Here is an 18,421-nt window from a genome sequence, read left to right on the forward strand (position 1 = left end):
ACAACTGGGTTGTTTTTAATTACATTTGAAATACACTTGTGTCTTCTAAGGTTGTTTTTTTCAAATCACCACGTGGCACTGTTCCACACAGCCACATTGGCGGGGCAGATCTTAAGCGGTTTGGGATTATTCCCATTGATGTTGGCTCCAGGGCAGAAGAAGGGGTATATCTTCTCAGTGAAGAAGTCGGTGAAGGTGTAGATGGGCAGCATGCTAATAGGGTTGGAGAAGGTCACCTCTCCGGAGTCGTAGTCCAGCTGCACCCTGACTCGGGTCAGCTCTCCCTGCAGATGCAGTGGGTTGCTGGGCCTCGTCATGGCCAAATAGTCACCATCGGAGTGCGAGATCATCCAAAAGCCGCCCTCGGGACAGCCTGAGATGCGGCCTTTCCTGTCGATGGACTCCTTGACCACCCCGAGCATCCAGTCTGCCTTGTCTTCCACCTCCACCTCCCAGGCGTGGCGGCCCGAAGTGAAGCCCTCCGAGCCCAGAAGGAACACAAAGTGGCCGAAACGTTCAGGATTGTCCGGGAGCTTCTGGAGGCATCCACTGTTGGTGACACAGGTGAGGTCTGGAGAGAGGGACAACCAGGGGTAGGCAGTGTTGGGGTCCAGGGTGATGGGTGCTGAAAGGGAAAGACAAAAACAGACAATGATTTTGTAAAAGAGCGAACAGGGAAGTAATTCCTCTCTAAATTCAAGGCACACTGCTTTGTTTGAATGCAACCCATTTTCAAAAGCATTCACTGACGAGCCCACATTGAAAAATTGTAAAACAAGGCCAGCTCATATTGACTGCATCCTGGTCTTCCTCAGGGTCAAACTATTGACTGAGTAACACCTACTCCAAAACAACTATACTGACTTGGTTCACAAAATTCCACTTTGCAATGTTGCCAAACATCACACAGAGTCAAGTGAGTGCTTACTGTACTGAACCAGCTCCGCCATCTTCTCCCACACATGGTACTTGAGGGAACTGACATGCTTGGCCACATTTATAAGAGCACCTGACACTTTTTCTGGATCATTCGGTGGGATCTGTGCTCTGTGAGGAGAAAACAAAAATCAAATGCAGGAACCTATTAATAATGAACAACTAGTAAGCTGAATCTGGAATACAGAACAGATGCAAAAGAGAATAAAACTGTTAACCTTTTCTTTGTGTTGCTGTAATTCTGAAATCAAGAGAAAGACAGTATTGATTGAGTACTGATTCTGATTTCTGATTACAAACTGTTTGCATGGTCAGATGAATTCAGAGAGAAAAAATGTACAAGCACTTACCTTAAGGAAGAGAGCGTCACTGGAAGCAATCTCATTCTCAATGCCAATGACAGCGTGAGAGAAGGTGAGAATACTTCTGGTGATGCTCTCTGACTTTCTCTTCACCAGCTCTCTCTTCTCCTCGGCCTCCTGCTGCAGGGCAGCCAGTCGAGCTGTCTCTTCCTTCTTCAGGAACTCCCGCAACTGCTCAAACTCCTTTTTCATCTGCTTTTCTGTGGCCTCAGTCTGGTCCTGGCACACATGGAAATAAGGCTCAACACGGAAATACAGTACAATGATGCGACATATACTGAGTCATAGTCTACTGTCAAGGGTAGATGTAGATGAGTAGTCGTGAGCAGGTGTAAACACTCAGGATGAGTCGGAGATGAAGTTGTCAAGATGGGATTTTTATTGTTTACCCCAATTAAGGCCCAATGAGGCAAAATCGTGAAATAAAAATTAACAAAACAATTTAAGAAGACAGAAAAATATATACTTTCAAGGAAATAAAATAAATTGACTTGGGAGTCAAAACAATAAGACAATATAAATATACAACTGTTCACTAATTAGACCTTAACGCAAGCCATCACTCTGAGGATATGCAACAGACTTACGTCCTACTCCCTCAGGTGTTCCAACAGCTCCTCCGAGCAAATGCCACTCTATATAGCCTGAAGCCCCACCCCTCAAATTGGAACATACCAACACAATACAATGCAGGGGTGGCTCAGGTGAATAGACAGAAACGGCTCCATACAGCCAAAATTAATATATCTAAGAAGCTAGACATTTACAGCATATCATTTATATGATTCACATTCAAATTAGACAAAGCCCCAAGACATCTTGATGGCTACAAAATGTAATACTTAAAATGCCAGTTAACTTCCTGTTACCCCGGAAGTCATAGACCCATTTAAACCCGAGGATTGCGGCAAACTTTCCTTTAGAACAAAGAGAGCACATGCTGGTAAAACAAATCATGTTACCCTCTGTTAGCTTTTAAGCTCAATAAATGACACTAGTTAACAAAGGAACAAGTGTTGTGTGATTATTGTAACTGAACATGTTTGTGAAATAAACTGTAGGGTTTTAAACAATAGAAAATTATGTATTGATGGATGTTGCTATAGCATTTAAATCACTGCAGTATTAGATGTTAAATGTGTACACAAGAAAGCTACAGGATAACTGAGGAATTTGATAAATGACTAGGTTTACAAATTATTTGACAACAGTGTGTGGTAATTAACAGAACATATGAACACGCTAAATAAACCTATACAGGCAACATTTACATTCCGTCTCGGAGAAAAATAGGTAGCGCATCGCTAGCGTGACGGCAGCCATGCGCCCCGTCACATCTACCAATCTATGCTGGTCTCCATTTATCTACATACAGTATCTACGAAATAAATTACCTTTACTTTGTATATGTGCATCTTGAAAAGTAAGTCCTTAATATTTTGTACATTAAGTAATTTCCCTGGCCGTAAAACAGAAAGACCATACCACATCAAACCCTATTATGTCACAGTATCAGCTATAGCATATGAGAATCTTTTTCCTAGTTTTGTCAGAGTAATCCTATAAAATATACTACGTTATTATACTTATATAATGAAAGGGCTGCTCTAATTCTGAGTTTAGCAAGCAATCCTGATTCAAAAATCGGTAACTTTGTGTTCTTGTTTTTTAGGCAAACAAATACTGTAGTTATAGAAATAAAGAACCATTCTGAGAACTTGCACCCTAAAAGCAAACTAGGTGAATTATTTAAAGAACTTGGCTGACATGTTTACACACTAACAAGTGTGTGGCTCAACCTAAGCCACGGTCATGTCAGCGGTCATGCTGGTCCTCGTGTTTTGTGGATCTCTGTGTTTATTGATACCTTGATGTGCACAGTTGTGTCATCACACTCCTGCTTGGCTTCATACAGGCTACGCAGGTTTTTCTTCAGAGGAATCAGATCTTTTTTCAGCTCTGCCTAAAGGGGGGAAAGTGCCAAAACATGCAGTGTACAATCAAATTTAGGAGCTGAAAACAATTTTGACAGAGAGCCTAAAATGGGAAATGTTTCCGATGTCAGGAATAACCATTTTTCTTAATTTCACTGCAATGGTGCTAAAACCCTTCGTTACATTTCCACCAATGATTGAAAACATGTAGTCTGTTTAAAACCATAACAAACTGCAGCTATACAAGAACACATTACCTTGAGGTCCTGCGCTCCCTCTTCCAAGGGGCACACTCTGTGTCCCTGGTGCTTTTTGGAAGTGTGACACACACAGCAGAGGGGTTCAAAGTCATCCAGACAGAAGAGCTTGAGAACTTCCCCATGTGTGATGCACTTCACCTCCACTATACCTCCCTGCTCCCCTGGCCCGTGGGCCCCCTCCTCTTTTCCCGCCGCCCTGCGATCCTGCTCCCTCAGGAAAGTGTCGGCCACGTTCTTCAGTGCCAGGCTAACCGTGGGCTCTGTCAGGGAGCACTTTCTCCTGCAAATGGGACACTCGCGTCTGGCCTTCTTCTTGTTCCAGAACTGCTGCAGACAGGCTCGGCAGAAGCTGTGGCTGCACTTGAGCACCACGGGGTCTTTGAAGATCTCACAGCATACAGAACAAGACAGTTCCTCTTCCAGCATGGAGCCAGAGCGCGAGGAAACAGCCCGTGGTCGAGAGCCTGAAGCCACCTTGGGAAGAAGGAAGGACGGTTTTCCCGGCTGAGAGGATGCACGTGGGCGCAACGCCATGGCTGGTTCCTGTGTTGGCAGGGGGTCTGCTTTTATAGCTGTGGTTGTTTGTTGCAGAAAGTACACGGTTTGGAAAAGGTGCTCCTGTCTGACTGCAGTGAGTCCACAGAGTAATCTGGACACTGTTAATAAGCAACGAGGGTTATACATCAACAGGGACTTGAAGAACAGGTTTACTTCACTTGAAGTAAATAAAGGACGTCATTACCCCTCATCTGTCAGCCACAACAAGGCTCTGTGAAACAGGACAGACTCCAGCGGAGTCAAAAAGGCAACGTTTTTCCTCTTTATAATACAAAACAAGGATGTTGCTGAAAGTGCTCTGGCAGTTTTTGGCCTATTTTTGAGTGAAAAGAACAAACATATGAAGTACGGCTGTAAGACAAGTGATGGAAGAAGGTAAACATTACTCAAAACAGCTGCAAAGACTTCCTGGCAACATTCATAATCTAAACATACTGCAAAAGGTATTCAGTGTTGAACTGGGACAAAGGCCTGGAGGTGACCCACTGAGCTTGACCAGCAGTATCAAGTTTACTGAGGTGTGTCTATTTACATTACCTCTGATGGCCTGCTGACAGCCAAAGTGATTTCTCATTAAATGTCAAATATTTCAGGAGGACACAGGAGTGAGAAGAAACACAAACACAGCCAGGGGTGGTTTCTGTGAATGTTAGAAAACACTCCAGCGGATCACAGCATTGTCCCTCCCTTTTTAAACACACAAAAAACAGAAAGCAGCTAACAAGTGTTAAATCATCTGATCTAAATACGTATTTTGACACACCAAACCAGTGTTAAGTTTGAATGTAATCCCATCTTAAAACTGTAGAGCATTGTGTTGTGTTTAGGAAAGACCAAACAGGAAGGACTGCCATGTCAATGTTATTATTGCAATATAATAGGACATTGACAACAGTGTAATACAAAGCCATCAAAATAATGTGTTCTTCTCAGTGTTAGTGTTCTAGCATCAGTTTCATTACATTTAGATATTCATTAACTCTGAAGAATGAAACAAAACTACAAAATAGCTTTATACATTTGGATATACTGAAAAGGTTAACACCAAAACATTTTTTCTTTAAAGACGCGTTTACCTACGCGGAATAGTTGGTGCAGCATTGCCTGTTTTCTCTCTCTGTGAACACAAGTCACTGTGACACATGAAGGAAGGGGTTTGGTATTTGCTCCAATGACAGGATACTTGATTTTTCAGCACCAGAATGCATACTTCTAACAAAAATGTATAAAATGCATGAAATGAGAAGAAATGAAGGCATTTTGTTTTCAACCGATTCCTTTTCCTTTTCACACTACTCCTCCATCTCATGACTTTCTCTTGTTTAATACTGCCTTCTGTAATGCTTCAAAATAAAGTAGTTGTGACACAAGATCAAAATCATCCATTACATAAGCCCTGTTTTAAAATAGACATCACATCACTTTATATAAAAACACTAGCGATATAAAAAAAAAAAATAAGACAACACAATCCACAACCCAATCTGAAAGAAAAAAAAAAAAAGTCAATTGACACCAATTCTCTGAAACTGTCAAATGTATGAAAGTAAGACTGGAATGTGCTGCAGTTAACTTCATTACAGCATGGAGTGTGTTAAAGGTGAACGAACACCACTGATCGTTTTAGTCAGCAAGCTACATGTTACTATGACCCTTTAGCGACTACAATGGTTTCTTTTACCCCAAAAAACTAAAAAAAAAAAAAAAACAAACAGCAGAAATCATTAAGAAGATAAAGAATAGAACAGCGCATGCTTGTTAAAGGAGAATTCCGGTCAATTTCAACACGTAGCTCTATTGTTTGGAAATTTGGAGTGCTGGCAGTAGCAAAAAAAATGAAAACAATCGGTGCTGCCTACACTGTGTTATCCTCGCATTAGCACCCAACAGGCTTAAACAGGGCAAGTTTTAAATGTGTTTTTAGCCTCTAAACATGCTCGAAATGTCATTACAAGTGCCTACCTATGTGCAGTGATTCCTTCCGAGGGAACACAGCAAATCTGACTGCAGTAGATGTAACAGAAAGGCAAAAAAGTTGTGTTAATCCAGCCAGTGCACATACCTCTGTTTATTTCCTGTTTTCCGGTCAAGTCCACACTTGTCGATTGTCGAACTCATACAATCCAATATTCCAGTCAAATTTGCTGTGTTCCCTCGGAAGGAATCACTACACATGGGTAGGCACTTGTAATGACATTTCGAGCATGTTTAGACGCTAAAAACACGTTTAAAACTTGCCCTGTTTAAGCCTGTTGGGTGCTAACGCTAGCAGGGGGATAACACAGTGTAGGCAGCACTGATTGTTTTAGTTTTTCTTGCTACTGACAGCACAAATTTCCAAACAACAGAGCTACGTGTTGAAATCGACCGGAATTCTCCTTTAAACGGATCCATAACTGTAACAGCAAGTGGTTCAGGACAAGACTGTAACTCATGGGAGGCTGATGCCTTGTACTGTGCAATTACTGTGCCGCTCACCAGGTGAGGTACAGCACAATCTCTGTTCACATCTGTTGTTGGTTTACAGCGCAGTGCAACACAGTGCAATGTGGAAAGAAAAGAAGAAAAAATAATAATAATCACATTTTGTTTGCTAAGTATCAAAGATTTACTTTGTGTTAGCAGTTGTCTTTCATTTCTCCCATATTAGAGACTTGTGCTGTATTTGTTCCACTGCCAGCAACTACAACAATGACATGCAGGTCAAAGGGAATGCTCATCAGCGTGCTTGTAGTTTCTGGAAAAAAAGCTGGAAGACAAATAAAAGCACTTGGGAAGTCATCAGAGTCACCTTCTTCTTCCACTAACTGCCATTATTCTCTTTGTCTAGGCAGTCTCCCAAAAGGGTACACTCTAAATTAAAAATAGTAGGAGTATACACTGGAATTAAAACAAACTCATGACGGTAGTGTTGTGTTTCCTAGTAGTGCTGAATGTTGTGGGTGTCACACAAACAGTTGGCCTGCACTGTTACTTTTTGTGGTTACACTCGGCCAACCTTAGCATCACCGATGGCACCCCAGACGTCAAAAACAAATTCGTCTGGGAAGGCAAAGTCCCCGAGCGTTTCATCTAAAGCCTCGGCAAACTCATCAGGGTTCTTTTTGTCCTTTCCCAGCTCCACCATGGTAGCCGCTGAGGAGACGAAGAGAGAGTAGAGAACATTTAGTGAACACGAAACAGCTAGTTGTACCAACCGATTCTGACACCTGTAGAGCCAACAAACATGCACTTACCTAGCTCGCTGTCTCTGATTCCCATGTAGCTCTCAAGCAGGTCATCCACCTTCTCAATGGCCTTTTCCTCAAATGCAGAGGGCTGGAGTGAGAAAAAAAATCCAACGCACAGACTCAGGCAATGCAACAGCATTATGTTTTCTAAACAATACAGAGGCCCGTTATTAGTCCACAGGTTTTGTAAAAACACTCACCAACTCCTCCACAGTAGCAGGACCTTTAGAGCGCAGCCGCAGAGTTCCTCTGCCGGTCCCCAGCTGAACCCCTGATGCTGACCTGGACCCTCCAGACCGCTGGCTGATCATATCTACGCACAATGGTCAAACAGAGATCCCTAAACACTTTGTACAGTCCTACAAATCTGATTTCCTCCTGTTATTCTCCAGCTTTTATAGTGCTGCACATCATGCCCCCCAAACCTCTTTAGACAAACTCAATCCCTACATTACTTAATGCCATACTCTGTTGTATATGTTGTATATGGGGGTGGGGCAGTGGATACGACACGTGCCTATGGTGTGGGAGACCTGGGCTGCAAGGGCACTTAATCCATTAATTTTATGCAATACAATTTCACCAACTATAAATCAGGGAGCAGAACTGAAAACCAAAAGTAGGTGTAAAGAACATGTAGTATGGCGACTAAAACACAATGAGATCTAGACTTAAATACTGCTTTCATAGCCACATGCATAGAGTGTGCTGAGAGATTGTCCAGAGAGAGCAGATGACAGAAGTTGGGGAGCATGTTGTGCTGTCACACCACGTTGGAGATTGTGGAGCGGAAAAAACAAATATCACAATTAAGCCCGTCTCTCGGATGACTCCTTCTCCCCCCAGACCTACCAAAGGCCTTGAGAGGCTCCACCAGCTTGATCGTGAACTCCTTCCCTTTAGGCAGCTCCTTTAGCATCTTGGCCACCTCGTAGTGTCGACACCCAATCAGGCGATGGCCGTTGATCGACTCGATCATATCACCCACGTTGATGACCTGGATCTGGTGGATGACGCTCCCCTCGCGGATTCTCTAAAAAAAAACCAGCAAAACTCAAATATATGAACCACTATCCAGTTCATCACTCTCTCCCCGTCACGTGCAATCTATTCACATTTCATATTCAGTGCAGAAATGATTTCCTAATATAGTCCAGGGTCCCGCCTTCCCCTGTGGATCTTTGAGTCAAAAGAAATCAATGTTCTGCTCTATTTCAACAATTCTCACCTTGATGAAAGCATAGCCAGCTCCATTATCAGTGATCGTCAAACCCAGTGCATCCTCTCCTTTGAACACCTCTATTTCCTTTCGCTGTCCTTTAATGTGGGCAAAAATAAAGTCCTCTAGCCCAATCTGGCCTCCCAACAGTTTATCCATGTCCACCTTGTGAGTGTTCAGTGTGCAAAACATAACCTGTGGAGGGAGACAACAAACCAGTAAGATTTACCATTATGCTTTCTCCTCACACCGTACACAATCAGCAGAGTTACTCACCTCAGATGGTGGTATTCCAAAAGCCTCACCAATCTTGGCATAGAGCTCCCGCACATTACTGAAGCCCTCTATACGGCCTGTGGGGCTGCCATGAGCAAGCTGAGTGTGGAAGATGAGGCGAGGTCTCATGCTGCTGTGTGGAGGTGGCAGACCTTCAGAGGTGGCACTTTCTCCCAGCCCGATAACACCTCCATCTAGGCCATCCATACCTGCCACATTGAGACCTGCTCGGATAGGCTCTGCTTCCTCGTTCTCCACTAACGGGGACGCCTTCTTCCTTCTTCCCAAACCCAGAGGCATAGTAGTGCTAGAGGGAGAGCAGAGGGAAGGGAGGGAGGAGGCTGCTCTGGGGACTTATGCTACAATCCAGTCCAACATACACCTGTTCAGCCAAATGAGCTGCAGGTCTGTTGGATGTTTATGTCACAGTTATAGTGTGGTCCTCCAGACCAGTTTGAAAGCTGTCTCAACCAGGCGCTGAATGGATGTGAAGTCCACACATCAGAGCAGCTTACATAGCTGGATCGGTCAAGTCCAGCAGCCTGCAGTGGGTGGTCTCCAGCTGTAAAACGGAGACACAAACCCTTTAATTGTCATACATTTGCCAAAGCTGTGACATCTCGGTTATACCAGCAGTTTAAACATGCTTTGCCATTACATCTCCTCGAAATAGTATATAATGTTGGTTTCCATTAGCACTGCCTGATTAGCTCTTCTTGAACGATATATTAGCGATACCTTAACTATACCTTAGCGTGGACAGTCAGGACATCAGATAACGTTATAGCTCATGTTAGCTGCTAGCTATGAAGCACATTTTCCACACATCTTTCACTTCATCTAGTAACACAAACACTGACAACTAACTAGCTAAGCATGTAGCTAGCTTCTACAAACGGAAGCTAGTTAAATCAGTGACTGTTAATCCCGAAATTATAAGAGTGACTATTAGGTTAGTTAGCTGACGTTAGCTCAACTATGGTCGCTAAATGTGAACAGAAGGGAGTAGGGCAGGCCAATTATTCTTACCCGGAGTAACGTTAACGTTAGGAGTTTTAGCCAACTGCCGGCAGCTCTTCCTGCTAGCTTAGCCTGCTAACGGTGCTGCTGTGAGTTGTCAAAAAAATATGCGCTTGCAGAGAAAGTCCAATATGTTTTGCTGCTCCTGACAGGTCGACTTGGCCTGGGCAGATTGTAAGGTAAGTCCCGTCTCTGTCTGCTGTTGATTTATGCCCAGCAGGGGTGAAACACTGACGCGTTCAGGTTTCCTCGTAAACCCCCATTTCACTTTCCAGTGTTTCTTCTTCTTCTTTGGGATTTAACGACAGCTTGCATCCTTAATGTAGCACTACTGCCATCTTCTGGAGTTAGTTTACTTCTACATTGTCCAGTATGTCAAATTTTTCTCAACAGCCCTGTTCTCATTGGGAAGCTGATCAAGCATCTTCTGCCTTGTTCACCTCCCCACACTACATTATGTTCGTTTCATTTCTTTCAGCATGTCCTTTCTCTCCGATACACATGTCCTGCAACCAACACACGCTCTACAGTTTCTGGTACCTCAATGACCACAAAAACCAGTTGGATGCTTCCCTATAATGTGATATGTTCTGTTTAGGTTGCTGTTTAATTCTAAGCCTGCTTGTTGTTACTTGCTACCTCCGTTTTGTTCCCCTACTTCTTAACATACCTACTTCTTTTTGTGTCCAGTGTGTGGACATAGTTTCTTTTTTCTAATCTTTTTAATATGAGTAAAAAAAAAAAGATTATAATGTAATTTGTAATTGCTTGTTAGCCTCTTTAGAATGGCTCAAACAGCACCGGTGTCAAGTTAGACACAATAGCATGGTCACACTTCTGGTTAAAACCTTCCAAATAAAATAGAAAAACTACTAGAGGACAGTGTATACACATGATTGTTTTAATCAAAACCAACTAGGCTTGTGAAGCTCACATTTAAAAGTAAAAAAAATAATAATAATAGATGCTACACTACAGTAAATAGAGGAATATGTTTTTTTTTACAAGACCATGTTGCATACAACACAGTTAGACATTAACTTTGAATCTCACCTTTTGTGCAATTTAAAATTTTGTGAAAAATAAATTAAAAGCAATGCAGACATAGGAAAACTTTTCTTGAATCTTCTATTGTCAAATCTGTTCACAAGATATTAAATAGTAAATATGTTGACTACCATGAAATTAGCTTTCAATGCTTTAATCGCTAAAATGTCCTCAATAACTCAAACACGTAGGCCATAATTGATTAGATATTTGCCAGTCTCTTTTAATGTGGAAATGCAAATCATCACAGCATAGGAAGGGTCTATTAAATATGTCCACCCGACTATCAATTCATAAAAGCTCTGTTGTTAAAAATAAAAATATCTTGAATGCCAACCTGAGGCATTTCAAAACAACATAAACCAGAGGTAAAACAACACGCTTACACCTTTTTCCCTTAAAAAAGGAAAATGTTTGCAAGAAAAACAAAAAAAGTTACACATTACAGAGATTACACATCTCTACATTCATGTTAAACCACATGTTAGAAACTTCAAACTCCAGCAGGAGCAGTCAACACTAAAATACTTCAAAATGTGAAAATAAACCAACTGATTTACTAACAAACATCATCACTACAGTCAAGGTGCACAGGGCTAAAAATGACACAGAGTTCAATATATTTTTTTAAGATTCCTACTGAACTTTTAAACTCCATATTTCCAGATGCTGTACATCTTGGAGCGGATGCTCTCAGGTACAAGCTATAAGAGATATAAGACAAAATAATTCAACAAAAATATATTCTGCAGGCATTTAGGTCAGGTATTTAAACTTATTTTCATATCTCAGTCTCTGCAATATTTAGCGGGGATCAGACTGATGCCATGTTAGGTCAAAAAGAAGAAGATATAAACTCACTGGCAGAAACATGGTACATACTGTATATTAACCATCATCAAAGGGTACAGGTACAGTAAATAGCTTTTGGTAGTTTGTCAGTCAAAAGTAAATGGATACACACATGCTCTCAACATACTTGTAGACAAACACATACACACACACACACGTTATAATTACATAGTTTCAATTATTTGGCACAAAAAGTCTTACCACAGATATTTTACATAGGTAATAAGCTGTGTACTCCCGAATAAACAAGGTATTTTGTAAGGTGTGCCATCCTAAACACCATCAATACACTAGGGCTGGGCGAAAAATCGATTTTATCGATTAACTCGAATGTGTAGTTAACGTCGATTTGTTAAAATGAAAATCGATTTTCTCCTTAACATCCGCCAACGCTCCCCTCTGGGCTCCCATAGCTCCGAACGGGCTCAGCCCTCGCCCCGCGCGTTTGCCATAGAGATACACAAACAACATGGCAGCGACAGGGACTAACATTAATTCTTTTCTTAACTAGTAGTTTCATTACTTACTTATCCGTAATCTCCGCCGAAATGACCGGCAGCTCGCGGTGCTCTGTCCCCGGCTGAGAGTCACCTATTCTCGGATAACTGAACCACCAGCTACCGCTGACCTAAAGGACCACCATGCGGGGCACCAGAGGCGGTGTTGAGGAACTCTTTTGCGGCTCAACACATCTACTAAATGCCGCTGATACGACCGAGCTGTGACGGAGGTCTGTAGCGGCTTAAACAACTAGCAATCGCCGCTCTGTAGCACGGAGCTCCTCTTCGACGTTTGTTTCTACCGTTAGTTACTACGAAGGCGCTTGCTACAGGTATGCTACATTCAAGAGACCATGGGATGTTAATGTACGTTACTCAGCAACAGGTGAAAATAGGGGCAAGGTTGCGCAATAACGTTAAAATGATTTGAACTTTTAGCGAGGAACGAGAAGTGAATTACCTGTATGTGTGAAAACAGCTTTATCTCACGCATCCGTTTGTTTGTTGAATATATAGCACCCCCCCCATCCATAAAAAGGGAAAACACTCAAACCAATTTATATTTCCACAAAATTGGCATGAATAATCATAATGGTATACATGCCCCATGTGTGTGCGTGTGTGTGAGTCAAAACAAAATAAAGTTAAAACTTGTTTTGAACAATTTCTTTGTCATCTGCAGATTGATTTTAAGTAGGGGGAGAAAATAATCGATTTAAATCTTAAATCGGATTTTTTTGGAAAAAATCGGGGATTTTATTTTTAGGTCATATCGCCCAGCCCTACAATACACCAATCCAAAAACATTCTCCCAATAGCAACTTAATACCTAAACTCAGAAATCTGATGATTTAAACTTATTTTAAATCATAAGAGTGCTTTCTTTCCTAAATTTAAAATCTGTAACTTGTGTGAATCATCTTACGTAAGGTTACATAAATGTAAGTTCATATCTCTTCTTAATTATAACTGGAGACATCTATTAATACAATGTCATTACTTTTAGGCTTGTGCATATTGAAATGATATTCTTTAATTGTTCGATTGTGGCTCTGAAAACTGGCGGCCAGCTGTGACTGAGTGTAAATGACTGAAACGCTGAGTTGACAAGAAAAGTATATTTAACGTTGATCGGTTACATCTGGCTGATACTGTTCCTCTTCATAAAGTCAGTATTGTTGCCAATACCAAGGATCAGATTACCTCTTAGGATCCACACTGCCTTAACGTTATCTAAAAGCAACTAAAAATAATGTCCTGTTGAGTAATGTAGTTCAAACTACTTGAGGTATTGTTAATTTGCTGGCTGCGTGCTCCCTTAAAGCACTCCCAAAATCTGCTGCTGTGAAAACAAATCCTCAGTTAGTTTATTACATTCCCAAGTGAACTTAAAAATACACTCTGCTCCTTGCAGCCAAACCATAACCTATAACATGACAACTCGTATCATTATCTATATACACACTATATACTTTTCATGCCTGAATCTGACATTGTAGCAGGCCATTACTTAACACGGTTACTCCGCTAAACACACACACACACGAAACGTAAAGTAAGCTGCTCTGTCAATTTCCGAGTCTTAAGACACTATAAACTGACTGGATGCTGGGTAAGAAAATGGATTTGGTATTCAGATGGTATAATTAAACAGCTGAAAACCAAATCTGCCCTGAGCCTCAATCGTCCAAGCTAAACTGCACAGGGGACTGTGTTGCTGGATTTTTGGGGCAAACTTCTATCATTTCATGTCATGGTGGAAGGATCTGCTTGAGTGCATCTCGTGTGCTTTGGCCCAGTTTGTCGGGAAATGTCACTGTGAAGTCCAGGATCATGTCGCCCCTCTTCTCGGGGCACTTGGATAGAGGGAGCCCTTCTCCAGCAATTCGCTTTTTCATTCCAGGTTTGACAACGTCTCTGGAGGTCACAGTGATTGTCCGGCCGTCTAGTGTCGGGGCGTTGACTGTGCATCCGCACAATGCCTGGAGAAAGACAGAGAGCGAATGATTATCAACATCTTTAGGCAAAAATATTATTGAAACAAGCTATATATTTTTTTTTGTGTACATCAAAAGAAAAATGAATGTCTGAGTGATATTTACTGACAAGAGTTTTCACTTACTTCTCGGAGTGATATTTTTGCAGGATAGATTATATCCGAGCCCTCTCTTCTGAACACCGGGTGGGGTTTATCTTTGACTACAAACACCACGTCTGAAGGAATGTTGCTGGGAGTTTCATCTCCCTCCTTGGGAAAGGTGATTTTCGTCCCCTCCTTCCAGCCGCGCTTGATGTCGACAGTTAAAATCTTGTCTTCATTGCGCACTGTGCAGCCGTCTGGGTTGAGTCTCTTGCGGGAAATCTTCATTTTTTTGGTGCAGCCCGAGAAGACCTCCTCCAGGCTCACCTTCAGCTCGTGCATCACAGACGGGTCCTTCTTCTTCTCGTGCGGTCTGCGAAGGCCTCCTGGGTGGGATTTAAAGGATCTTTGAAACCCGTCCATGCCACGCATTCTTCCCATGCCAAACGGTGCAAAGGGATTGTTGATGTCCATGTCGTCCTCCCCATTTTGTGCGAAGAAATGATCGAAAGGGCTGCGGCCACCGAAGAACTCAGTAAACATTGCATGAGGGTCTCCGTGGAAGGTGTAGTTGTAGCTCTGACCGCTGTGTCCTCCACCTCCACCGCCAGCAGAACCCTTTAATCCTGAGGCAAACAAATTGAATAGAGCTTACATGCTATACAAGAATGGCCAATATATTCAGCTAATGTAGGATAATAGGTAACAATAAATTGCATGTTAGAAGTGTGTGTGTTTGACTGTTTCCAAAACATTGTGCTTATGTTAAAAAATGATTATCGGATGGCATAAAGTTATTAGACTTTTTAAACTTTTAAAATATGAATTTGCTTCAATAAACCCAGTATTGGTCAGGCTCTAGTAGCAAAGTATCTGCAGAAAGAGAATTATCATAATTACTAAAGCTTTTACGAATAAACCAATGAAACTGTACTCTGTTGTCAGCAATCTAGTACACAACACCACATATTGCTGGTTTAAAGTTCAAATTTAACAAATGCTAATTATGAACATGCTCACGTTTTCAGTTTTAACCAGTACATTTTTAATCCCAACAAAAATCCAATGTATAAACAGATGATGAAAATATTAATTAGTTGCAAGACTACTAATAATCATGATGCTAGGAATGAAAGTTACTTTTTATCACCTAAAAGTCACATCTGTCTCTATTCCTGCACATAAGAATGTAGACAGTAACCCTGCCAAAAGACACAAATCAGTGCATTTTTGAGCTGGTTGAACCAGAATTATTATTCCAGTGACAGACTGACAGGACAGGCAAGCACTCGTTGTTTCCAGTAGGTTCTCCAGTTACACCTATTGTGCACACACACACACACACACACACACACACACACACACACACACACACACACACACACACACACACACACACACACACACACACACACACACACACACACACACACACACACACACACACACACACACACACACACACACACACACACCTCCTCATTGTGTGGTTACTGGTGTAGAAAGATGCCAGAAACAGCAATGACCGATTAGGAGGATGCATTAATGCATCAACCAGGCTACATCTAACAGACTCAAATGAAGTGCAAATTAATGGTTTGCTGAAGATTATAACATCACAAACTGTATGAAAATGTAATAATGTAACTGTATTTGTATAGCACCTTTCATACAAGAAATATATATTTAAGTGCTTTACAATAAATAAATTACAGTCAACATTACATGAGTGCCTTACATGAAACTAGACAGACATATAATTAATGGAAAATAAGATGACAAATAAAATTCACTGAATGATAATAATAATAAAGTTTAAAAATAAAATAGAATACATAGAATGCATAAAATCTAGTAAAATACGACATGTTAAAAGAAGTGCAGCAGCGCATAAGTGCAAAGCAAGGTGCAAAAAAGGAGTTTCAGGCCTGTATGGGAAAGTCATAGCTAGTTAAAGGCTAAAATGAAGAGGAAAAAGTAACGTTGTTGGTACAAACTAGCTACATCACATGCAAGTTGTGGAGAGAAGTGTTCAGTTACCTTCTTCTCCAAAGCGATCATAAATGTCCTTTTTCTTGGCATCACTGAGGACATCGTAGGCTTCAGCAATCTCCTTGAATTTATCTTCTGATCCGGGAGACTTGTTTTTATCGGGATGATAGCGCAGGGCCTGTTTTCTGTACGCCTTTTTAATCTCATCTTCAGAGGCACCTTTGGCTATTCCTAGCACTTTGTAGTAATCTTTACCCATGTCAATAACCGGTCACTTCTTCTTCGACTTCATAAAGACATTTTCAGCACAGATGCTTCAGTTTCTGTTGAGAGCATCAGGATGTCCCGTGTGTGGGCCGGGTTAGCTGGCTTCACCACAACCGCCGCCGCAGCTGTCACTGGTGCGGACAGTAGCTGGCTAGCTAACGGTCAAGGTTAGCTTCCCTCGCTTGTCACAGTCCGTAGACAACTGAGACGAGGAGAAAGAATGTCACTTAACTTAAACCGCACAAACTAAAACAACGTGGTCATGCAGGAGCGCCCGTGTGTTGTCGCCGATCTGAAAAACAGTGCGAGGAAACTTCTGGAAGAAGCTGATGATGCTGCTGATGTGTGTCATCACTACCGAGCCGAGAGGATTCACTGCCAACAACTTCCGGTTTCGCTTAAACCACATTAAAGTGGCCATATCTGTCCTTAAATGAAAACCCTGAAAATGATATACTTATTAGCAGCTCCTCAGAATAAGACTGGTCTTCTTTGGGGATCTGGAGTAAATTAATTGCTTTTTCATCAGCCATTGGCCCTTATAATAATATTTTAAATCCAGTACGCATGCGCATGTGCTTCCGTTCTTTCTCGCTCTTTGGTAGCTTTAGTTACTTTGCAGATTCGCCTATAGATAGATAATTATATATTATTATAGATACTATGTTTACAATTAGCCATATCTTTACCAGCTGCAACATAAATGTACACAATAATGCATCACTAATTAAAATCCAGTATTATACGCTTCTGAAATTTGCCATACTGCATATTAAGGACTTTTACTTTTGGCACACTGGAAATAAGTATATACTGTAGGTATAGATGAGAAAAAATGAATATAATGAGAATTAACTTCATGTGCCAAGTGCACTCAGTTGTCAGTTTATTAGGTACACCTAGCTAAAATTATTGCATTACAACACAACAGCCCTGCAATAAATCCTACCTTCATGAAGGTTATATTGTTATTTAGTCTCCCCTGGACAAAATATTACATATTACAACACCTCTGACAACTGTGTGTATGTTGACACAAGTGCACAGGAATGGTCTGAGACCTAAGGTGGCTAAATTAACTCTGTGTGTGTGTGTGTGTGTGTGTGTGTGTGTGTGTGTGTGTGTGTGTGTGTGTGTGTGTGTGTGTGTGTGTGTGTGTGTGTGTGTGTGTGTGTGTTGGTTTGTGGTATTACTGGTTGTAAAGTGCTCTGTATAGTACCCACCAGAGGGGGTTGAAATAAGTTATGTACAGAGTGTGAGTGTTCAGCAATGACTTGTTTCCCAGTTTCCCAGCAGGTCCTGACTCAGGAGGTGTAGTCTTGCATCAATTATCTTCTCTTTAATCAGAACTACAGACTCCTAAAATTTGCATATAGTAAAATCAAAAGCTTTATGACAGAGTTTCAACAAAAAGCTTTACAGAGGTGATATCTTTTGTAGGACCATTGATTATTCATTATATTGAACAAGCGTTGCTGTTTCTTTGTCCACCAGCTGCAGTTCACAGAAGGGAAATCTCAGTGAAATTGATGAAGTTACATTATTTGCCAGGCAAATAAAAAACAATTCCCAAAGCAAATTAGGGGAGATTAGAATCTGAGGATAATACATTTACAACATTTAAAACATCCATTTAAAAGTTCTTACATTACACTTATCTCTTCTTTTAATTTCAAATCTTCAATCGCATTAGGGATAAGGGGGTATTTTGAATAATGTGAATGTGACAGTGTATCTACAAGAGAGTAAAAATGACTGACACTCTGAGGATAAGTGAACTCATGGAGTCCCATGTCACAGCATTCCTCTTACGTCAGATCTAAATGTTACCAACTTTGAAAAACAAGTAGGTCTAGTTAAGCATTTATTTGAGATGATTGTTTTTCCA

General features: G+C 41.3%; 3 protein-coding genes across 3 annotated transcripts; all 3 read right to left on the reverse strand.

Annotated features, from left to right (window-relative positions):
• Positions 1-51: 51 nt before the first annotated feature.
• Positions 52-5,812, reverse strand: trim35-12 (tripartite motif containing 35-12). Its single transcript, XM_031312520.2, has 6 exons — positions 3,490-5,812; positions 3,166-3,261; positions 1,287-1,517; positions 1,155-1,177; positions 929-1,047; positions 52-625 (listed from the first exon to the last, which is right to left on the reverse strand). The coding sequence occupies exons 1-6, from the start codon at positions 4,174-4,176 to the stop codon at positions 66-68; spliced, it is 1,716 nt and encodes a 571-aa protein (XP_031168380.1). The 5' UTR covers positions 4,177-5,812; the 3' UTR covers positions 52-65.
• A 618-nt stretch (positions 5,813-6,430) lies between these two features.
• gipc1 (GIPC PDZ domain containing family, member 1) lies at positions 6,431-10,074 on the reverse strand. Its single transcript, XM_031312549.2, has 7 exons — positions 9,805-10,074; positions 8,776-9,337; positions 8,509-8,694; positions 8,133-8,313; positions 7,481-7,593; positions 7,287-7,368; positions 6,431-7,185 (listed from the first exon to the last, which is right to left on the reverse strand). The coding sequence occupies exons 2-7, from the start codon at positions 9,073-9,075 to the stop codon at positions 7,034-7,036; spliced, it is 1,014 nt and encodes a 337-aa protein (XP_031168409.1). The 5' UTR covers positions 9,076-9,337; positions 9,805-10,074; the 3' UTR covers positions 6,431-7,033.
• Positions 10,075-13,150: 3,076 nt separating this feature from the next.
• Positions 13,151-16,912, reverse strand: dnajb1a (DnaJ heat shock protein family (Hsp40) member B1a). Its single transcript, XM_031312546.2, has 3 exons — positions 16,315-16,912; positions 14,317-14,900; positions 13,151-14,176 (listed from the first exon to the last, which is right to left on the reverse strand). Exons 1-3 carry the CDS (start codon positions 16,523-16,525, stop codon positions 13,946-13,948), a joined length of 1,026 nt encoding a protein of 341 aa, XP_031168406.1. The 5' UTR covers positions 16,526-16,912; the 3' UTR covers positions 13,151-13,945.
• Between the last annotated feature and the right edge of the window lie 1,509 nt (positions 16,913-18,421).

The sequence above is a fragment of the Sander lucioperca genome, chromosome 21 (assembly GCF_008315115.2).
Source record: "Sander lucioperca isolate FBNREF2018 chromosome 21, SLUC_FBN_1.2, whole genome shotgun sequence".
Taxonomy (NCBI): Eukaryota; Metazoa; Chordata; class Actinopteri; order Perciformes; family Percidae; genus Sander; species Sander lucioperca.